Raw genomic sequence first — 23,416 nt, forward strand, 5'->3', positions numbered from 1 at the left:
TGCTGCATTCAACTAACTTGTGTCTGGTTCCTGGGTGTATGTGACATGGCATGTTCTCTATGCTTTCTGGTGCTCTTCCTCGGTAGTTGTTGCTCCGATAGTTGCTATTACTGTTGTACCCGCTGTTGTTACTATTGTTGTTATTGTTGTAGTTGCCATTGTAATTGCCACCGTTGCTGTTGTCATTGTATCTTCTCTTGTTGTCTGCGGTTGCCACCATGTTGTCCTGCCTTGGCCTTTTGTCTTGCTGTCTGTAATCAGGTCTCCTATTTTCTGGGTTGTCCCTAGCAAACTGATGTCGGGTTCTTTCTTTTGATGAAATCAGCTTTTCAACAACCCTCTTGAAGTCTTCATTTGTTCTTGGGTTCTCATTGAAATAGTCTTTGTATTGCCAGTTTGCTAAGATTCCTTCCACAAAGGCTTCTATCACTTCTCTATCGGTAATGTCGTAGACTTGAGCCTTGAATTATCCGAAACTTCTATAGTATTCCCTTAGACTTTCTTCTCTCCTTTGCCTTACTCCTTTCAACTCGGCTGCGGTCATTGGATGGGTAATAATGCCTGCAAAGTTGTTGCAGAAAGCTTCTTGCAAGTCTTCCTAATATCTGATTGATTTTGGCCTCAATTTGTCAAACCATTGTAGTGGCGTTGCTTCGAGGGCTATTGGGAAAAATAGAGCCTTGATGTCGTCATCTCCTCCGGCTAACTCAATAGATTGGGAATAAACTCTTAGCCATTGTCTTGGTTCTACTTTGCCATCGTACTTGGAATGATTTGCTGGTTTAAATTTGTGTGGTAGCTTCAATGTTTGTAGTCTTCCTACGAAATAAGGGAATCTATCGTATGGTTCCGTTCTTCCGTAGTCTGGCGATCTTGCCCTTCTGTAATAAGACATGTCTTTTTTTAACTCAGACTCTCCGTAGTCATCTTCTTTATCAAATCTTCTTGATATTTCTTGGTAGTGTTGGCTCAATTCTGGTTTGCCTCTTTCTTGTTGCTTTGAGTAATGTTCCTGCCTTCCATTAACATCAGCACTCTCTACTAGTCCTAGCCTTTGAAAACATGATTTTTTGGGTGGTTGCTCCCCTTGTGGCTCCTGTGGAACTTCTTCACCGGGTTATTTTTCTGGTCCCCAACTTCTTTCTTCTGATCTTCCTTTGTTTTTCTGTTATTCGTGAGGGTGTGCAACTCCTTTGTTAATTCTTCAATTCTTTCCCTTTTTGTACTTTTTACGGCTTCTCTTTCTACCTTCTTTCTGTTGTATTCCGTTAGTTCCGCCTTGTATTTATTCCAGATTTGCTTCCTTTGTTTAGCCCTATTCCTCCTTCTAGCCTTCAATTTGTTTTTCTTTAGTCTAGCCAGTCTTTGTTCATCATTTTCGTTGCTATCGCTTTTCTCATCTGATGAGATGTTGCCTTCTGATTCGTCTAAAGATTTTATATCTGGTATCTATGGTGGTTCCAAAGGTTGTTCTAACTGCTCCACCATGTATACATTGTACTTCTTCCGAGCTCTTCTTGTATGGTATTTCATCCTTCATTTGGTTGAGCTATCGGTAGTTTCTGAGCTGGATCCAAGTTCTTTTCTCTCTTAATAAGGTAGTTCTTCAATGCACGTGCTAGTCTGGGCTTTGCTTGAGGTGAAAGAACCCGGCCAATGCACCACACAGTCTTGTGGGGTAACTGTCATGATCATCCCTTCTTGTGCTCCCTCCAAGAGTATTTTTCTTGCTAAGTTCATCTTGTCTTAGGTAAAGTGTTGGTAGATTGATGCCGTGTTGTATAGTCTGTATGTTCCTGAGTTCTTTTTGGAGTCATACGGGTTGTATTCCTTCACGATTGTTGTTGCATCTTCGAGTCCAATTAGGCTTGGCTCTTTTGTTGTGAAGATTGTCTTGGAGTCGGGTTGTATCTCTTTCTCAGAGTTGGTTTCGTATCCGCTTCCTTCTTCATTCCGAGCTGGATCCGAAGTTGAGAGTTTTGTCATCTTCTCGGCGAGTTCATATTCAACTTTGTTGTTGAGTTCTTTTTCTTCTCGAAGATGGGTACATAGCTTGCCATCACCGTCAGCCTCATAGGTCTAGGATCCAAAGACGAAGGTTGTTCCCGTCGAAAAAGCCATCTTGAGGTCAAGGTCCACCGAGCTCTCAAGAAAAAAAATTCGTTGAAATCCCCTACCTGGCACGCCAGCTGTCGATGTTTTACCATCGATAGCCTGCCACGGGGGTACCTAGGACAGTTGTTCGGGCTTCGACGAATAGTGGAACTCAGTGGTTATGCAAAGAGACTCACGATTTATACTGGTTCGGGCCCTCGACTTGGTCGAGTAATAACCTTACGTCTAGTTTTGGCATTAGCCTGTTTGCGTCGTGTTGCTTTGAGTATTGGGTGTATTCCGTTGTTTACAAGGGATATCCTCACCAGCCCTTTATAGTCTAGGTGCTGAGAGGAGTTGTTTGTGTTCTACTTGGATACAAGGTCAGAGTCCTAAGCTATGCTTCGGGCGTCTTTCCTTGTATAGTCCGAATTGAAGTTTTGGTCTTGCATGTTGCTTTACTCCGTGCTCTTCTTGGTGATTGGGCTGTGGGCCTTGTTACCAAGGCCCACTTCCCTATAGTACGGTCTATGGGGGGCCTGTAGGGTTCCCCATCGATAGATACACCCTGCCGACCACCTTCGAACCAGCGCCGCCTCTTTTCTTTAGCCAGAATAAGTGACGGAATAGATTGAAGTGGGGTAGGATGCCAAGGTATGCCTCACAAAAGTGGATCAAGATAGAAATGTGAAGAATGGTGTTGGGGTGCAGGTTGCACAGAGTAACCCCCTAGAGCTCCAATAGATCCCTCAGAAATGGGTGCACAGGAAACCCTAACCCACACCAGAAATAGTCTTCGAATACTACACCTTCGTCAGTATGAGGCATGGGAAAGGACTCACTGAGAGCTGGCCGCCATCCGACGGTCGCATGGTCGGGGAGAACGTCGGCTTCCACCAATCGGTTCAGCTCAGCTTCTCCTATTCGCGATGGCACCCACTCCTCATCACATCAGGCCATGGCATCCGCCTTCTTGGGGCTCACCTTCTTCGGTTTTGCAGCTCCTCTCTTCGGCGCCATCTCTCAGATCTATTTAGGGTTCGGCGGTGGAGGCAGTTGTGTTTGTGGATTTGGCGGCATGAGATGTGAGGAGGAAGATGAAGTGGAAAAGGTGGGAACGAGGACTACGGCGACACTGTCATATAGGGTCCGCCCCACCATTCTGCATTTAAGGGTTTTTTGGGAACCGTTCCCGTGATCTGTGCCGCTGCGATTTCTCCGATGCGATAAACGGGCCGTTACTAGGGCTTTCGTGCAAACCACAGCCCATAGCGCTCATTTATCGTTGCTTTTAGTTGCCCCTTACCGAAATATCACCGACTTCTCCACCATTTATTGAGGCTCAGTAACCGACACTGTCCAGCCATTGCTCTAGTTTTTCCTCTATGGTTGGATTACTCCGATAACTCCGCCTGCAGCTCGGGGACTGGTGGTCTTTTCCATTGGTTTTTGCTTGTTTCTCCATTTTTGACCCTGGCACCACATGACTATGTCACCTATTGTCAGGCTCGGGGACTAAGTGGGCACACTTCACCTTGCAGTGAATGTGCTGTGTTTCTTTTTGGGCCACACCCGAGGACTGGCTGCCTGCTCGGCTGGTTTTCTACTTTTCTTCTAGTTTCTGACCCTGGCACCACATGACTGCATCATCTGCTGTCAGGCTCGGGGACTAAGTGGACACACTTAACTTCATGGTGAGTGTGCAGGATTTTTTTCGAAGACTACATGCATATGGAGGAAGGTTGACTCCTACAACTTTGTTTGGACTCTAAGTAGGCACACTTGGTCTACTGTGGAGACATTTTTTATTCCAAACTTGAGTTCCTTACACCCTTATGGCAAACTGTACTTTTGGTCACTCTGCTCAGCGATGATTCATGGTGCTCGGCGACAAGTTGTGCTGCTCGACAACGGTTCACACTGCTCGACGATGGTTCACGTAGCTCGGCAGTTCAGCATGGTGGTGGGACCATAAGCTTGACTGCTCGGTGTTGTTCGCATCTGCTCGGACAGGTTTAAGACGATGTTGCACAACGGGTACAAGGCACTCGGGGACTAGCTATGGGGTGTACGACCCTGGATACCCACAGCAGACCACATGGGCTGCGCCCCTAGGGGTGGCCTAGCCCATGAGAAGAAGCCTTGCAAGGCATGACTCTGCTCGGCGCCTTCTACAAGACATCGGTAGGATATCCTGAAGATAATACGAGATCTATTAGGATATGTATGATCTCAAGATTCATGTAATCAGTTATTACTTTCCAGTTATCTCTTAGATCTAACCGACTTGTAACCCTACCTCCCGGACTATATAAGGCGGGCAAGGACCCCCTCTAAAATCACGGCATATCATACAATAGTTAATACAAACCAACAGACCACAGGAGTAGAGTATTACATCATACTGATGGCCTGAACCTGTCTAACTTGTGTGTCTCTGTTGCCTTCTTGTTCTTGATCTCACGCTCCTCTACCGATCAATCTACCTTCGTGGGATACCCCTCGGAGGACTACCGATGATATTCTATTGATAGGAGGAGTTTTGGCGAAAACGGGGTCGTCCTCGAGAATTATACCCCAACGCGTTTAGCAAAGATGCCCCCATCCCTTCCGACCTCCCTATCCCTAACTGTGACTGTGGTTTCTCGGCCCATGTTTTTCAATCGAAACATCCAGACACTACGGCGCGTTGCTTCTACATATGTAGTCGTTTTAATGTAAGAAATTATTTCCACTATCCTTTTTCTTTATTTGTGTAAGTATGCTACTAATATTTTGTTGGAATCTCATTGTGTAGGACCATGAGAGGTGCTTTTTCTTTCAATGGATCGACGGTGCAGACAAGTTTGATCCTAGGTACCTCCTTTTCAATGATTGGTTTAGAGGGAGACATCCACATGAGCACTTCAAGCAGTGGGTTCCACCCCCCTAACCCTCCGCCAATGATGGCTAAGAAGAAGCACCTAGCCATAGTTAGACGACTCGAGGAACCTTCTCTGTACGATTGCGGAGATCGAGCTGTGATAAACCTAGAGAATACGTTGGAGTTTATGTGTCCAAACAAGCATAAGTAAGTGCAAAGTGTATGTGTTCAAATCTTAAGTTATATGTGTTCATGTACTAATGTCTCATTATTTAGGTGTTTTCAATGGCGAAGTGTCATTTCAAGAAATGGTTGTATGGTCCTAAGAACCAATGGCCAGAAGAACCATGGAGGCTTAACAAAAAGAAGAAAGAAAGGGTAATCTACAAAGCACCTCCTGTCATGTGCGAATGTAGTGTTAAATCCAACTATGTCCTAGTCCCTTCGGAGCTTGGAATAGGCCATTATTGCGGTCATATGATTGAGTATGATGAGGTTCGTTATTTTTGTGGTAAATATGGAATCGTATTTTGTTTCTTTTGCTAAGACATATATGATATAATATTTCTTTTGAACAGAGCACTAGAAAATGCAGGTGGGAATGTTATGATGGTCAAGCTAAGTTCTTGGATGAACTGAAGAAGAGGCAACTAATTCACGGAAGAGGGGATATGGACCTGACTATGTCAATCTATTCATTAAATATCACAAAGAAAATATGCGTGAATTTGCTAGACAGCGCTGTATTTGCAACCCGATCGATGTTGGGCTTAACAAATGGGGATTGGAGAGGCGGATGACGTTAGAGGAGGAGAGGGCAAGGAATGAGGCAAGGGAGGAGACAAGAGTATAGATGCAGGTCTTGAACGAGCATGTTGCTATATTATGTGCCAGTGAGTGCTTGAAAGCATTTTTTTGTTGCCTGATTTTAAATGTAATATAATCGTGTTTCTAACTGATTGCATTTTATACATGAAGAGATTGGTTGCAGTGAGGAACATGCCACAGAGGTGGCTCATGCAAGGTATGAGGAGAAGAAGTTAGATAAGCATAGATCGCGAGCTGGTCACACCGTTCAATCACCGATTGTGTTATCTAGAGAGGGGGGCGAGGATGAGGACAACACTGGCAGACTAGGTGAGCTCATTGCTCTAGCAGAGGCAGGCATGTAGACGCATGAGGCTAAGGACGACACTGGTAGACTGAGTAAGCTCATCGCTCTAGCAGAGACGAGCATGCAGGTGAAGGAGGCTAAGGACGATACTAGCAGACTGAGTGAGCTCATCGCTCTAGCAGAGGTGGGCTTACAGGCGGAGGAGGATGACGACACGTTCTTCACTCAGGCCACAGCGGCCGTAGATGAAGCGGAGGCCTCTTACTACAGGCGATAGACAGGTCAGAGCACGCATATGAGCCTAGCCACAACAACAGGGTTGTGGTAGAGGACTGGTACTCGGATGATGAGTTGCTTATTCAGTACATTTCAGACTGAGGATTTGAAAGTGCATTTGCCCCTATGTCTACTGTTGGCACGTACTTCTAGTATTAATATGTTGTGTAATGTGGCATAGTATTGAACTTTTCATTATGTGGTTGTTTTTATTATTTATGCTCTTAATATTCCGCTTAATGATATGGACGTATTGAAATATGAACACTTGCTGCAAAAAAACCTGACAACGTATGCCATTATATAAATCAACACACGAAACACATGAAATGGCATGTGACTACATGTACCGAACCTAGGTACAGAGTTTCCTTCGACTAAACCTAGCATGCCTTAGGTAATTAAACCAAACAACAAACACATAGATATGGTATGTGAAAAAGATAAAGCCATCCTAGTAGTGTGGCCACATAGCAAATTATGTTGCACCTTCTCCATAGTAGCCTCCCGTTGTTGTTGTTGGTGGTGGTGGGGGTGACGGGGGAGGCCCCTTGTTGTTGTGGTTAGGGCAGGTGCAATATGGATCATTGCAGAGTGCCTCCTATAAATCGGCACTATTATTGTTGTTGTCCTGTCCGTCGTCCTTATAACCGCTGCTAACTTCCCTTTCTAGATCGAAGATACGGTCCTGTAGGTAGTAGATATACTCCGCATGCGGATAAATAGGTCGAGGATCGACCCACCTACTGAACCCACAATTTTCTTCGGCCAAGGAAGACTACAATAAGTGTCAGCTCATGGTCAGCATAATTGTGTGGCCCGACAACTTTTGTGATCTTCTATTTTCTGGTTACCTGTTGCTTCCTTGCACAAACCCTCCATGGGCAGCATTCCTTGTCACACATAACTATGTAACGGCACTTCGCATATGAATGCAATACCCTGTAAGGCCTCTTTCATATCACTGCAAAAGCCTGCAACCACCTCTTCAAAGCAGGGAGGTCATTGATCACCTCCCATTCTCAATTACCATGTTAGGACCGGCCTCAGGAGCTTCTAGGAGCTCATCATCACGTCCTTCTGCAAACGCCTGATCGAAATGAGCAAGATCACTGAACTCATGAACTCTAGGATCATGGCGGCCGGAAAAGATACGCCTCATCATCTCAACATCACTCTCCGTCAGCTCTCCAACAGGGCGATCATCATCAGAATCAAGAGCCCTAGCCATCTCATACGGCTCCAAATCATGCATAATTTCAACACTATTGGAGCCATAGAATCCATCTCCAAAGTGCACTTGCGCAACAACAGGGGGTACATCCACATTCTTAGAAATGTCTCCTGCAACATCAGTACAGAAATAGGGAAAGAATGAAAGAAATAGATGTAAGGAACGGGGTAAGCTTCCAAAAACCATGCGGTTAAGACACTTACTCGGATAATTCTGTGTCAAAGGGATCTCATAAGAAGAATCTGTCATGGAAATATGAGTCTGACAACCATCTATAAATACCACATTGGGGGTTGATTGAGCATCGGGAACCGTAGGTGCAATCTGCACATGCAGGTAAGGTTCCAGAATGGGAGGGTCGATGTGTGCCTGATGATCCATTGCTGGGGTAAACCCATGACGGATGGGATCAACTAACACCTGACGCACAACCACGTTCAAACATTACAGCTGGCTCTTCATAGCCGATCTCACATAGTTCTTCCACTGATCCGCACAACCAATTGAGATCATTCACCTGAAGATGTTCGGAGGAGAACCTAGGTGCAGTACACCATCAACTGCAATGTCATCATCTCCAAGGCAATGCAGCTCCTTCTGAGCCTTTGCAACCATCTCACTAAATGGAGACCTATCATTGAATAGCACATGCACGCTTTGCATATCAAGAAACTCAACATATCCATAGCGATCATTTTCAACTGTGTCTCCATGATATATGGTCACTAGGTTGTCCATCTAGTTCAAACATGTAACAAAACACATGTCCTTTAGTCAAAATTAGACGATAGATAGTACCTAACAAGTACTTTCTAGCTACAAACTAAGTAATTAAAATAATAACTACGTATATATATATATAGTATACTCACTAAATAGCTAGTTATATGTATTTAACTAAATATGTAACTACATATCTAAGTAGCTATCTAACTATATCTATGAACCTATGTATCTATGTTATTATCTATCTACATATATATATATATCACTAGATCACTACCCGAGTCATCACATTAACTAATAAATAACAAATGACAACCAAGTAGGTACATTGCATATTAATAATTTTTATCTTTTCAACGACTGCTCCGCGGACGTCGAAGGAGTCGCAGCGGACGATGGGCTTGGGTCAGACTGACGATTCGGACCGACGGTGGCACGACCGGCCGCTGCAGGTGGTGGGGTTGGCGGTGGCGCGGTCGACGACAGCGATGGCGCGCGGCGGGCGCGGGATGCCAGGGGCTCCGCGCGGTGAGTCTAGCTCGACGGGCGCGGGAGGCACGCCGGCGCTGGATGGCGGCAAGGCGGGGCGAGGCCGGCGGTGGAGGGCGGCGCGGCGCGGGGCGGGGGCCGGCGCGGCCAAGGGGCGCGGGCCGTCCACTGGGCGCGCGGCACGGGGCGGCCTCAGGGCGCGGCGCGGGCGCGGGCGGCAGTGGCGGCGGTGCGGCGCGGGCGAGGGCTGCGGAGCTCGGCTATCCTAGGGCGAGAGAGGAAGAAGAAGAGAGGAAAGACGCGAGCCCAATAGGTATTAAAGGCTCGGCGCCATTCACGTTGGCGCCAAGATGTACGGCGTCGAGCTCCCTGCCAGGGCCTTCAGGAGCTCGGCGCCAGAGACGCTGACGCCTACCTCGACGCCAGCATCAATGGCGTCGAGCTAAGGGTCTATTTTCTAAATTCTTTCCACGAGGGATCTATTTGTGAGAAACTTTTTAAAAAAGAGGCTAAATTGTAAAAAAATTCGGGCAATGATCAGTCTGTTCGTTTGGCTGTGGCTCAGGCTGGATGGGCAGAGACAGGAGGACGAGCACGAGGCGGTCACCACCCCGAGCCCGACAGCACGTGCGCGCGCGAGGCCCCTCCGCGGCTCCGCCCATGTGCCTGCACATTTATTTATGCACGGACCATCCGTGCCCAGTTCCCGCACCAGCTCGCACTCGCCGCACTGCCGCACCGGCGGCGGCGCGGCGCCATGCCCATGCCGATGCTGCAGTGCTTGCGATCCGAGCGCAGCTAGCTAATCCGGTTTTCCGCTCGCCGGATCTACTGGTATCGACGTCCGATCGATCCATCTTGAGCCTTGACGACGGGAAAGGAGATGTTCCTGTCGATGCCGATGGCGTCGTGCCTGTGTCTGTGATTGTTTTTTTTTTTTTAAATCGTGTCTGTGATTGTTGAAGAAGAACCCAGGGAGGACTACGCTAAACGATCGTAAATTGACAGCCGAAACAGTATTTTTCTTTCGCACAAACTGATCAGCCGTACTTCTTCACAAACGCGACGATACGAAAGCAGAACAGGCTGTTTGTTCGTACCGTACCGGATCCGAAAAGCGGGGCGGCGTAAAGGAGGTGCAAAGACGATTGCAGACTTGCAGTGCTCGTACGCCTCTCGGACAGGGGGCAAAAAAAATCTCTGCGCAACTACGACCACGCCCAGCAAGAAAAGAGCTACTACCAGTACGACGTATACGGTATACCAGCCCCAGTAACAATACACGTATTTTACGACGTGTTGCCCGTCGGACACAAGCTGCTTCATCAGCTAAGCTGGATACCTTTACCTTGTTGCTACGTGGTAACGTGGACGCAACTACGAGCTGAAGGAGCGATACGTACCGGAGTACGTACTACAAATCTGTTGTAGTGAGATTGCTTCCAAGATGCTGCAGCAGTACACGCTTTATACAAGGGCACACTAGCACGCACAGCACACAGAAAAGGCGCCAGCGGCTGCTTTCGCGCCATATTTATCGATTGCATTGCATGTCTGCATCTCTATTCTCTCAGATGCTCTGCTTGACGTGACCATCGGCAAACTACCTTCCACTCCGAACTCAACACTGACACAGCTAGACCGCCTATATACAAACAACAAGATAAAAATGCTCGCATACATTACATGAACACGACGAACAGGTGGCTAATCAAGTCGGCCCAACACCTTTTCTCAAGCTCCTGGTCTGATCTCTGATTTTCTTTCGATTTTTATTCGAGCATTTGGACGGCGACTTTTTCACCGGGAGAATACGGGGTTGAGGGTTTTGGTGAGCCCGTGGAGCGCGCCGTAGCCGCGGGAGCTGAAGCCCAGGCAGCCCAGGAGGCCCTGCCGGTAGGGAAGGAACGTGCGCCGCCGCATCTCCTCCGCCTGCGCGCGGTTCGGAGCCGCGTAGAGCCTCTCGTGCGCCGCCGCCACCGTGGTCGAACGTCGCCGACGGCCCCTGCCCTGCGCCCGCGGCCGGGCATCCTCGCCGCCGCCGGCCTCCGTCGCTGGCGGCGCGCGAGAGGGGCGCAGCCTCGCGGCAAGCCTGTCCTTGGCTACCCAGGCCGGCGAGAACGGCCAGGCTCGTTCGGGCTTGGTAGCGCCGGCGGCGGCGGGCGCCCCGGGGCCGGCGTCGCGCGAGTTAACGCGGCTGCTGCCTGGCTCGCTCTTGCTGCGGTGGAGGAGCATGTCCCTGATGAACACCCACCGCCGGGACCCGCGCGCCGACGACGACGCGGCCGACGAGGACGACGACGACGTGGAGGAGGACGAGGACGAGCGGGACGAGGCGGTGACCGGCGGCGCGGCCTCCCCGTGCGTCCCCCCGGTCGCGTCGGCGGCGGGGCCGGGGCCGAGATCCGGCGCCGAGACGAGCGCATTGATCAGCTTGAGCCGCGGCGACGCGCTGCGGAGCGGGGACATGGACCGCGCGCGGCGGTGCACGGACGCGCTCCGGGGCGTGAGGTCGCGGCCGCGCGTCGGCGCCGCGCCTCCGCCGCAGTCGTCGTCGTCGTCGCTTCCGGGGTCGAGATCCGGGAGCGGGGGCAGGGCGAGCGGCCGGATCTGGCCGTTGTGGAAGAGCTCGTCGGCGGAGATCATGGGCCCGCCAGGCCCGCCGAACTCGAACTCCGCGTCGCACGCGCACCCACGCGGCCCACCGGCGGCGCCGGGAGTCGCGGAGGCCGAGAGGAGGAGGTGGTGGATGGGGCTGGCCGGCGCGCTGAAGAAGTAGCCTCCGCCGCCGATGGCGTGGGGACGTCCGGGGCTGGACGGCGCGCTGGCGAACGGAGTGGAGCAGGAGCTGTCGATGTCATCGTCCATGGCCAGCGTCTGCGGTTGCGCTTGCTCCGCTGGGCTGTTCGTGCTCCTTGCGCCGGGTTGACCTGGCTGAGGTGAAGTGGCGGTGGAGGTGGTGGGAACTGGGAAGGGGAGGGAGGGGAGAGGCTATAAAGAGTCTGTCTACGCAATAGTCGGTTGTTTTAGTGCTCCAAACAATCGGTTGTTGGCAGAGAAAAAAACAACCGGATTCTTCTAGACCCAGAAACGACTGTTGGAGCAAACAAAAACGAACGAATATCAAACCCTATGATATAGATTCAACGGTCAAGAAATAAACACATCGGCAATCAATCTGACAACTTAAAGTTACTAAATCTAACCACATTTATTAAAGGGCAGCAACTAAATGTTTCGCTTACACTAACATTAAAAAAATTGAATTGAAACTGAAACTAAGAAATAAAAAAACGACTGTTGGAGCAAACAAAAACAAACGAATTTCAGACTCTATGATGTGGATCCAACGGTCAAACAAAACTACAGGCAAATAGACACATCGGCAATTACGGCCTGTTCACTGGTTGGTTTCTGGGCTGGTTTGGGCTGACTGGTGCTGGTTTGTTGTGAGAGGAAAACACTGTTGGTTGACTGGTTTGGGCTGGCTGAAACCAACCAGCGAATAGGCTGTTAATCTGACAACCGAAAGTTACTAAATTGGACCACATTTATTAAAGGGCAGCAACTAAATGTTTCGCTTACACTATCTTATATAAAATTAAAAAAACATTAAAAATTTTTTACTAAAAACTGAAACTAAGAAATAAAAAAATTGACTGAAACTAAAAAAACAAACTCAAATAACTGAAAATGAAAAAAACTGAAATAATGAAACTGAAATCGAGAAGCAATAAATAAAACTGAAATTGACAAAGATAAAAAAAACAAAATTAGACAAAATGAAAAGAAAAATACAAAATAACAACAAAAGAAAAAAAAAAGGTACCAGCATAGGCTTCTAGGTGTAGCCTTTATCGGCGCCTGCCTACTGACGCGCAGGCGCTTGGGCCCCACGCCCTTCCTCTCTCTCTGCAAGCTAAGGCCGCGTTTAGATGCTAAAAATTTTTGGTTTTGGGTACTGTAGCCCGTTTGTTTGTATTTGGTAATTAGTGTCTAATTATGGACTAATTAGGTTTGAAAGTTTCATCTCGCGATTTCTCGTCCAACTGTGTAATTAGTTTTTTCGTCTACATTTAGTACTCCATGCATGTGCCGCAAGATTTGCTGCGTAAAAATTTTTAGAAACTAAACATGCCCTAAACCGGTCCCCACGCCTTCCTCCTGACGCGCGGCTGCATGCGGTTGCCCTTCTCCCTCTGCAAGACTGCAATGCATCTATCGGTCCCCACGCTTGCCTGCTGATGCGATCGCACGGCCAGAAATCCAGGTGCTGGAGCCGGATGGAACAACCGGCCACAAGATAGCAATTCTGAAATAGGAAAAGTCCATGTTATTTCTCTTTGAACTTGTAAACAGGATAAACCAACTCCTTCAACTTTTAAAATCATTCATTTTATCTCCCTAACTTGGTTATAGGTGGGTTTCAAAGGTGGTTTTATCTTCTTCTTTTTTATTTTGGCTGATTTTTTTTGAAAAATCACAGTAAATCACAGAAAAATCATAAAACAAAAAATCTAATTTTGTTGGACTTCACATGAGTAGTTCTATACAGTAAACATATAATATAGTATGCTTTAGTACAAAGTTTTTGTTGTACCTTTAGATCTATGTTTTTCTATAATTAATTCATAGCTACAATTTCCATGGTCCAATTGTGGTGAAATTTTTATGGTGGTCTAATTATTATATGTTTTAACTGTAGTAAATTTTTATACTTGTTTATATTTTTACACACTTTTAACTATTTTAAAACTATTTAACAAGCATTAAAATAAATAAATTTATAATTCAGTTATAACTCAGTTATACATGATCTATAACTGAGGAATGGGAGCGGTGATAACTGTCCGGAACGAACGAAGGTTTGGGCCTGGGCGTGGGCGTGGGGCGTGGCGATGGGACGGGGAATCGGGGATGGCTGGATGGTGGAGCATGGGGCCATGCCGACATGGGGTGAGGCGGCGTCAGCCACTCAGCCCAACGGGTTGGCCCGATTGGATTTGCCTTTTATTTACTGCAGGGAGCTAGGGAGGATCAGGTCACGCATCTTTTCTTCTCCCGCCAGCGCGCAAGACAGGTGTGTCAATCCATGGGGATTAGCTCCTTTCTGTGGAATCTTTGGAAGGGACGGAACGGCCAAATCATAAGAAACGCGACCTAGACCTTCTGCTATGGTCGCCCCAAGGGGAAGCCACGGCTGTTCGCTCCCCTCGTTACTAGTAATTGGCCAATTGGGCGATGCCATTTAACAATGTAATGTAAAACTCAGCCATCTAGCGTTTTCTTCTTGGTTCTCTTCTGGCTGACGATCGCCTGCCGTAGCCCACAAATTTTAACCACGGCTGACGAACTTAACACAGGTGCAAGTGCAATTCGCCGACAAGTTGGGCTCATCATCCTCACACCAATCGGACTGAGCCGTGCTCTTGTGGACACAATCGTGCTAACTAGGGCCCAGTTTAGTTCTCCAAAAATTTTGCAAAATTTTTTACATTCCCCGTCACATCGAATCTTTAGACACATGCATAAAGTATTAAATATAAATAAAAAATAAAACTAATTACACAGTTTAGACGAAATCCACGAGACGAATCTTTTAAGCCTATTAGACTATGATTGGACACTATTTGTAAAATAACAACGAAAATACTACGGTGCCTATTTTGCCAAAAATTTTGGAACTAAACTGGCCCTAGGCCTTTGTACTGCACCACAATGCCAGCTCAGCAGAAAAAAAAACATGTTTCCATACATTCTGACCTGCGAACAGTAAGTACCGATTATTAAGAATCATGCATCCTGACCTGACGTGACCATTTCGGACATGGCATGCCACCAGACGCACCTAGCTCCTTCCTAGCTCAACAGATGCAAACTGGCACCAAAAAAAAAAACAGATGCAAACTATCGAGACTTGTGCCGGTGTGACAAGAGATCATGCATGCAATGCAACTGTCAGTGGAGGAAGTTCATACTGGAACACCTACTAGGCTAGTAAGGTACATTTATCTTATATATCGCGAACATCGAATGAAAATCACTTTCAAGACAGGATCCTGACAGTATGAGCAAATAATGCAGGACAATATATGATGGGTTGTAGCGCCTACTAGACCCGTAGACCTGGCCTCACTCGACCACGTCCAGCTTGCCCTGTCGGCGAGCCCATGAAAAGATCTGATGGAGCTATAATGACACGCCGTGGTGTTTGAATTAAGTGAGTAAAATTTATGAGGTGTGTTGAGAGAATATTGTATAAGGTGTTCGGATATTAATAAAAAAATAAATTACATAATCCGTTAGTACTCTACCAAACAAATTTTTTAAGCCTAATTAATCAATCATCAACGTATGTTTACTGTAGCACAATATTATCGAATCATGGACTAATTAGGTTTAAAAGATTCGTCTCGTAAATTAGTTATAAACTATGTAATTAATTTCGTAATTAGTCTATATTTAATACTCCATACATGTATCAAAAACATTTGATGAGACAGCTACTAAAATTACCACCAAGTCAGGCCAGCCGCATTATTCTGACACTTACAGGTCCATCGCAACGCACCACAACGTGAGCGTGGGAGGCACAACACAGTGCTTTCCTCCCCTTGTAAATGCATTGTTGCAGCAGACGCAGGGAAGTCTTGGATTGAATTACGAGTAGAAATGGCTATAGAGTTGCCTATGACAGAGGTAAAAACTTCAGAAACCATGTCATGCAGGGCAAGCTCATTCAGTAGTCAAGCTGAAAGTGGATTCAGCTGCGTAGTCGATCGGGTGCTTCACTCCTCACGGTGATCCTCTGCCTTTTCTCGTTCATGTATCCTTGAGCTTGAGAACATAACTGTCGTCCCCCTCCTGCAACAATGGCGGCGAACCCACTATCAGGGACAAGGCAACAGCAGAAATTCAATGCTGTCAACCCAGAGTATTTGCTCTACTCAGATTGCAGAATTTTACCTCTTTCCTGATCCGATCAAGCTCGTCGGCACTGCAGCCAATGATCTTCTCTGCATGTTCGTTGAACACGGAAACCCATGCCTCACCAGTGGGATCAGAAACCTTGATGACCATTATGCATCTGAAGGACGAAGGGAAACAATCAGATTTGGCACCAAATAGATAACAGTAGCAGGCTTCTGCTAACGATTTTACCTAAGTGAGCATTCAGAGGCATTCTTTTTGCATCCCTCGCACCAGTATCCAGATCCAAAAGCTTCAGTCACCTTTCTTGTTGCAGGTCTTGCAAGCACGGCACCACATATTCTGGTCAGGCTTGATGTGGCTTATGATGGCATTCAAACTGAAGAAAACAGGCTGCAAAGCAAAAACAACTCAAATTGGGGCTTCTCCAAATTTGCAATTCCCCCGTTAAAGATATAAATAGTACTATCATATTTCAGTGAATATTCAGGATAGTACCTTTTCCTGGCCCATAGCAGGATCGCTGGTGATGTGAGACCGAAAAACTCTATCAGAATACATGGACTTCAAGCCACCAGCCCGTGTGGCACCCATTTCTGCAGCAATTGGTGCCAGTGAAGTATCTTTGCCTCCTGCATACTATAGTGATTAAAAACATACAACAAGCTCACATTATTCAGGAGAGTACTACCATGGTTTAAGATTCTGAGCCTCAGGTAGTTCTGGATTAATTGCAAGAGTACTTTTGCCTATAATTGAAAGAGACACACCTACAAGACAAATTTCAGCACCACAATCATCACGAAGCACTTTCAGTAACTTATTTCCAGGAAGAAGATTAAACAGAGATTAGATGACATACCTTGGAAATCAGATACTTTTAGGCTCTTCATCGCAACGACGGGAGAACTGTCAACCATGTCCAAAAGCTCTTGGCCAGTCGTAGTAGCAAGATCATTCCAAAGAGAAATACTAACAGTTTTGCCACTGCCAAGAAATGAAATGAATCAATTACGAACAGATAATTTCTTTATTAGAAGCAATATCTATAAAAAAATAATATTAAATCAAAAGGATTTTAAATTATTAAATTATTATAATTTTAAATTATTAATCTAGTAGTGCCAATATTGTTTCATTAATCTATGTTAAATTTAGATCACAAAAATATAAAGTTTAGATAGATATGGCAAAACTTAAGAGAATTAATTTGAGACATTTTTTATGGACTTATATCTGTGATTAGAGAAATTATAAGCTACATCACTGAATGATTGTATTCTGACCTGGTAAAAGATCAAGTGATACTTACACTGAGTGTGGGAGATACGCTCTGAACCACACCAACAATGAGACACTACATCAAACCTGAAGAAATAAAACCGACTTCCAATAATTCTGACATACCGGCTTGACCTGTCGGCGAGCCTATGAAAAGATCTGATTGTGCTATAATGCCACGACGATTTATGCAGGCCAGCCACATTATTCTGACACTTACAGGTCCATCGCAATGCACCACAACGTGAACGTGGGAGGCACAACACAATGCTTTCTTTTTCCTCCCTTGTAAATGCATTGTTGCAGCAGACACAGGTAAGTCTTGATTGAATTACGAGTAGAAACGGCCATAGAGTTCCCTATGACAGAGGTAAAAACTTCAGAAACCATGTCATGCAGGGCAAGCTCATTCAGTAATCAAGCTGAAAGCGATCGATGGCACACCACAATGCTTTCTTTTTCCTCCCTTGTAAATGCATTGTTGCAGCAGACACAGGGAAGTCTTGATTGAATTACGAGTAGAAACGGCCATAGAGTTCCCTATGACAGAGGTAAAAACTTCAGAAACCATGTCATGCAGGGCAAGCTCATTCAGTAATCAAGCTGAAAGCGATCGATGAACTTTCTATCCCATTGGGTAAATAACATTTATCACTGATTTGAACATGTCTTGGGTGACAGAATAAATAGAGGATATGTAACAACAAAATGAAACAAAATTACAGAGCAACAACTACAGGATTCATCTCAAATTACAAATATACACTCCTGCCGTCGTCTCACGACCATGTCACCGATGACCTCGTCAAGCAGTGAGCTCAGTATGTGGCTCTCCACCTCCTCACCAGCCTCGAACTCCTCCACCCGGAAATCGACCCATGTGCCCAGTCCACTGCTCATGTCCTTGTCGACAAGCTCATCCTCCATCCAGTCTCCCATGCTCTTCCAACTGGTGATCTCATTGCAGACTTCGGCCTCTATGCCCCGGCTCAGCGTTGCTGCTCCTTTGCTCCAAGCTGCATATCCTGCCTGGAAGTAGGTCATGCGTCTTGTCTCCAGGCATTCATTTACGCAGTTGAACAACAGCCGCCTGTACCCTCGACGGCAAAAAGGCTCCTTCCCTTGTGTATACACATGCATATTCTCCATTTTCTCAAAGAGGAGGGGGTCCAAAGCTGATCTATCCTGATTGACAAAGAGTGATCCCAGTTCATCTGTTGTCAAGTTGACATTGCTTAGCACATCTGCAATGTACTCCAGCTCTGTGTGTCTTGATCTTTTAGAACATTGGGTGACATCTGAAATATCTGATGTATCTATTGAAGCGGAAGAGGCTGAGTCTGTTGTCTTTGCCTCAATATCAACTGATGCTGGGTTAATCAAGAAATTCCCTTGGGCATTCTTAACATCAAAAAGTGATGAATAACCCTTACCCCCTGTCATGAGGCAAAAATGATTAATGTTCAGGGGTAAAAAAATGTCAACAGTTCAAGAAATAGCAGAAATTCATGTTAGCTGAATTACCACTGCTGCTGCCTGAACACTCGGAAGACCAGCAACTCTCACTTAGAGAGGTTGGTTCAAGCACAGATAGGGGACTTAGATCATCATTTTCCTGTTCCTTCCTTGCATTGCTTATGCTGCTGCATTCTTCTTGTTCTTCCACCTAAATGCATGTGAAATATTGTATTAGAATTGCAACTACACTAGAAAGTGGCACATAAGCTGATAAGGATTCGTTCAGTCATGCTACATACTATACTGCCACACATAGTAAGGGCCACACTTTTGACTCTCCAGAATGTAAATCTTAAGTTACTAAGGAGCCTTTAGCATATCCAAAACAAAGAAAACTCCCTACCATTTTCATTATTCCACATGTTAGAACAAAGCTGCCATTTTCATTACTCCACATGTTAATTCTTCCTCTTGATGGGATCAGCAGAGAGGGTCTTGTGTATATTTATAAGGAGCTGTGACTAAAGCTCAGAGACAAGCACCACAGAAGAGGCAACTACCAGAAAGTTTGTGCAAAACGTTGGTGCCATGGCATGAGTCATGATTATGTCAAACACAATACATTGATGAAATCCAATTCTTGCCACTAGAATAGTCACCAGGGAACAGCTACAGAGGTGCCTTAAATTCTTTCACAAGCAGATTTCAGTAATAACATTAAGCCATAAACAATTAAACATATTGAGCAGAGAAATAACACTATTCTACTATGACATGGAATCCTTCCCAAAATCCACTTCAGAAAGAAATTATTGGTGCAAATGTAAAATGATAGTTCCTATAATTAGATTGTATTGCCGTGCTATCATATTATTCACAAAGATACTCATCATAATCAGGAATTGTTGTTGTGATATATACCATAAGGTAATGCAAACAAATATGTACCTTTATTTTACTGCCTCGGAAAATTTGGCCTTTTGTAGATGACTGGGCTGAAGGGCAATAATCATATTGAGAAGGTTTCACTTCAGAAGGGCTACAATCAAATACTCCACTTTCCGAGCCCCAATTGCTGCATGAAGTGGTTGGTGGTTCCTCCAAGGTAAAAGTAGCAGGCACAAATGTGTCACCCCTCGTAAAGGTGATTGATGGATCAATTTTTAATGTTAGCTCCTTCAGCTTCTTTTCTAGGAGAAGGCTCAATGCATCACCATTTACAAAGTTCAGACCCACTGATGACATCCCTTCGGCCTTGTTATCTGAATCATCTTTATCACATCCTGCATCTATATCAAGATTGCTTCTTGTATCCCACTTACCCGCCAGTCTGGACGGTCCTGCCAATGGTTTGACCAAAGGCGAGGTGAAGGTAAATGACACAACATCTGTAGTATCTTTACTTTCCTTGTTCCACTTAATGTGCTCATCCATAACAACATTAGGCTGAACTTGCTTCTTAAGTTTACCCAGTGTTTTTTCAGGCACAAATGTACCCTTCTCGTTGGTGGAGTTCCTCTCTATCAACCGTTTCTTCTGTGGGAAGTCTTTGTTGTTTGATGAAGATCCTTCTCTATCACCACTTATGCTTTCCACGATGTCTTTTCTGCCACCAACTTTAGATATCTTGCTTCCACCCTTGATCTTCCCAGAAGAGGAATCTCCTGCCATCAGCTTTCTGCCTTGCTGTGTTGAGACAGTTTTGTTTGGTGGCACCTTACCTCTGGTTACCAAAGAATTCTGTTTCTGATTATTTTGCCGAAGGACAGGGGAAGAAGTGCCAGATGATGATGGCTTCTTTTGCTGCTTGTTTCTCTGGAGATTAGACTGACTCCTACATGATTGGTTTGCTCTGTGCTCATCATGCTCTTTCTGTAATCCTGAATTCCTCCCAGAACCAGTTACGCCTTCCCTCTTCTGGACATTGTTCTTTGCTTGGACTGCCAAAGAAATAGACTTTTCCTTGTTGTTCTTTGAATTCGAACAGCTAGGATTATTAATCTCATAAGAATCAATCGAAGATCTGAATATGACAATATCTTCCTCGCTATTCCAGCTTCGGTTCATCTGCTGTGCTCTGGAGAACCTCACATCTGGTAGCTCAGGAGCGGTCCTGGATGATTGCGGCTTCAGAGGCACAGTCCTCTGCGAAGGAGGGATGCTCTCTCTTGACTCCGAAACTCTCAAAGGAATTCGTGCTGGGCTAAAAGAGCAGATTTTCTCCCTAGAGCTGGCTTGTGCCCTTGGCTGAAGAATCTTGGCTGCTTCCTCCATGATCTGGGCAGCGTTCCTCGCTGAACTGAAACCTGGATTCTTGATGGGGGACAACAATCTATGGTGAGACATTGGTAGGTGCTTTGCGGACCTTGGTGGCAATGCTTCCATCTGGAACCTTTCAATCGGGCTGCTTGGCATCTTCGGTGCTCTGAGATCCAATGGTTTCCTGATATATCCATCAACTCTTCGAGGAACATGACCGAACTGGTCATTCATGGAGTACTCAGGGCTCCTCTTGAGGCTGTGGCTGTCCCTGAACGACCTTGTGTCTCGGAACGGTGTGCAGTATGGTTCTGGAACACCCGAGGTGGGCATGGCGTCCAAGCCCATGAGCCTGGCCACCACACCTGGCGCCTTCATCTCACGCCCTTCCTCATCGGTCACTGAAGACGCACAGCTGTAGTCGCTGCTCCCCTTGAAGCTTGATACACCAATCCCCTCATCTTCATCACCCTACACAAATGCATCCACCTAGACATTAGTGAACGCAATCCCCTTCACAAGTATAACAGCGACAACGAATCGCTGTTCAGAGCCAGACTGCCCAAAGATTACTCACCAAGTGGAGACGCCCTGACAGCAAGGTTTCATCGCTCCTCTTGACAAGCTTGGACCCCTCTGCGAACAGATCGCGAGACCAGATTAAGAAATCATTAATCAGAGACAAGAACTCTTCCAGGAAGCGAGGCATTCTAACAAACACATACCGGGCGAGTTGGAGAACAGCTTCTTGCGTGACTTTCGCTTCCAATCAAATAGGTTGAAGATCCCGCCGCCTCCTCCCCCGCCGCCAATAACCTTCGCTCCACCCTTCTCGGGCCCCATAGGTCCTAGAAACTCTCTACACCCGAATCAAAACTCCTCGCCGCTCCTCAGCGTTCCCTCCGCAGCATCCCCAAAAGAAAGAGAAAGTCACCGATACAGCCTGCTCCAGATCAAACAAGAAAAATACACCTGAGCGGAACAGACTATCAACTCATGAAATCCTAAGGTCAGTGGCGGCGTCCTCGGATCGAAAGCATTCGTCTACTCGTGAAGCGAATCGAGAGGGGGGAGAGAAAGGCAGGTGCTTCCGTGCTTACCGACGCGGTCTCGAGCTCGAGGCGGCCGCGCGGCGCGGACGAAGCGGAGGCCACAAGCGGCGGCGGCGGCGAGGGACGGAGGCGGCCGGGAGCATCAGATCGGGGACGCCGCTAAAGGCCGGGCATTGATGCTGCTGTGGGGGGAGAGTCCATCCGAGAGTGGTATTAAAAACGCACGCTAGTTTAGAATTGGTGCTTTCGAATTTGGGCGTTGGGGGCGCCGGTGGGCCCCGCTCTGGCCGTTGGATCCAAGCGGACCGGGGAGGCTGACTCGCGGGGCAGGAGCGGGATAGGGGCCCACCTGGCGGATTTTGGAAACGGGCAACGGCTCTTTTTGAGCACAGCATTTCAAATTCTGGTCGATCCGGGTGCGGGGGATCGATCACGAGGGTGGCACACGCCGCGCGGATCTTGATGCGTGGGGTGGACGGTTGTGACGGGTTGTTTCCTGTGACGGAGTGGTTGGGGTGTCGCCGTACGAGAAAAGCTGTCGCTCTACTACGATTGGGTGTGTCCGAGCCCAATCTTTGACGAGATGGTGAGATCCCGAGTCAAAGACATCTGGGGGCGGGCCCGAAGACTTTGAAAATGATTGTGCTGGGAGTCTGTCTCGCTGAGCCGTTGGAGGGAGCCGGTTGGTTTGCGTGGCATGTGGTGTGCGGTGTGCACCACGCTCGTTGCCGCATCAGCAACACCCACCTTTGCCACCAGCGAGATTTGAATCTGGACGAGTGGACCCAAGAAATTGAAGGGCGAAATCGAGTGACCAAATGATATATATTCGGAGGCCCCAGCTTCTGGAGGATCTCGATGTTAGTTGGCTGTTCGACTCAATATTTATACTTTTAACAAAAAATTTACTCTACTGTCGTACCAATGTATGCAGTGTTTTTGCATATTAATCTCGAAGTTTTATTGCTTGTTGCAAAATCCAATAGGTTTTTACCTTTAAGAGATAATAATTAAACAAATTTTAAAGTTCTTTTGCTGCTTGTTGCAAAATCCATCAGGTTTTTACCGTTTGGGGGTAATTAAACTGATTTATTTGGCGAGCTAAGCCTCACTTAGCTGATTCTCGTTGTGAAATATATCTTTCGAGCATTTATATAGGAGAAAATGCATGTGTGTATGTATTCCACCAAGGCTCATACGATTCAAGTTATCTAGCATTGGACCAGTGAAGTAATAAAATACTGAAGATTAGGAAGTGTTTAACATTGTTTTTGGGCATTTTCTTGGATTCCGTTGTGATAACCCCGAGCCTTGAGCTTGGTTCTTGAAGCCGAAGAATCAAGTATCATGTACTGTTACTGTCTGTGCACACAGAAACAAGGCCCATACTCGGCTAGAAAGTAGTAGAGGGAGCCGAGCCCATACAATCTCATAGAAGGCCCAGCCACCTTCAAAAAAGCGAAAGCTTTTGCAACTTTTGATACGAAGAACGCCAAAGACCAGCTTTAGCTCTCGTTGGTTCAGTTAGAGCTTATTAGTTATGGTACAGTATTTTTCTCTTATAATAAACTAGTACTAACTGGGCTTATCAGCTCAGAAACGCTGATCGTACCATACTAGCAAACTTTGACGTATTGCAC

General features: G+C 46.4%; 2 protein-coding genes and 1 pseudogene across 2 annotated transcripts; all 3 read right to left on the reverse strand.

The window, feature by feature from the left end:
- Positions 1-10,201: 10,201 nt before the first annotated feature.
- LOC136500426 (uncharacterized) lies at positions 10,202-12,735 on the reverse strand. The gene is made up of 2 exons (XM_066495771.1): positions 12,626-12,735; positions 10,202-11,762 (listed from the first exon to the last, which is right to left on the reverse strand). The coding sequence occupies exon 2, from the start codon at positions 11,662-11,664 to the stop codon at positions 10,597-10,599; it is 1,068 nt and encodes a 355-aa protein (XP_066351868.1). The 5' UTR covers positions 11,665-11,762; positions 12,626-12,735; the 3' UTR covers positions 10,202-10,596.
- A 2,588-nt stretch (positions 12,736-15,323) lies between these two features.
- Positions 15,324-17,166, reverse strand: LOC136500443 (replication protein A 70 kDa DNA-binding subunit B-like; annotated as a pseudogene).
- Positions 17,167-17,624: 458 nt separating this feature from the next.
- LOC136500438 (uncharacterized) lies at positions 17,625-21,977 on the reverse strand. The gene is made up of 6 exons (XM_066495784.1): positions 21,825-21,977; positions 21,450-21,667; positions 21,302-21,360; positions 19,414-21,195; positions 18,532-18,673; positions 17,625-18,443 (listed from the first exon to the last, which is right to left on the reverse strand). The coding sequence occupies exons 2-6, from the start codon at positions 21,565-21,567 to the stop codon at positions 17,755-17,757; spliced, it is 2,790 nt and encodes a 929-aa protein (XP_066351881.1). The 5' UTR covers positions 21,568-21,667; positions 21,825-21,977; the 3' UTR covers positions 17,625-17,754.
- Positions 21,978-23,416: the final 1,439 nt, after the last annotated feature.

Source organism: Miscanthus floridulus, chromosome 1 (assembly GCF_019320115.1).
Source record: "Miscanthus floridulus cultivar M001 chromosome 1, ASM1932011v1, whole genome shotgun sequence".
Lineage (NCBI taxonomy): Eukaryota > Viridiplantae > Streptophyta > Magnoliopsida > Poales > Poaceae > Miscanthus > Miscanthus floridulus.

Coding starts and splice junctions, on each gene's coding strand:
- LOC136500426 (XM_066495771.1), bottom strand. CDS start 11,664: ATGGACGATGACATCGACAGCTCCTGCTCCACTCCGTTCGCCAGCGCG.
- LOC136500438 (XM_066495784.1), bottom strand. CDS start 21,567: ATGGGGCCCGAGAAGGGTGGAGCGAAGGTTATTGGCGGCGGGGGAGGA. Junction 21,361..21,449: donor GCTGTTCTCCAACTCGCCCG/GTATGTGTTTGT, acceptor ATCTGTTCGCAG/AGGGGTCCAAGCTTGTCAAG. Junction 21,196..21,301: donor TGTCAGGGCGTCTCCACTTG/GTGAGTAATCTT, acceptor GCATTTGTGTAG/GGTGATGAAGATGAGGGGAT.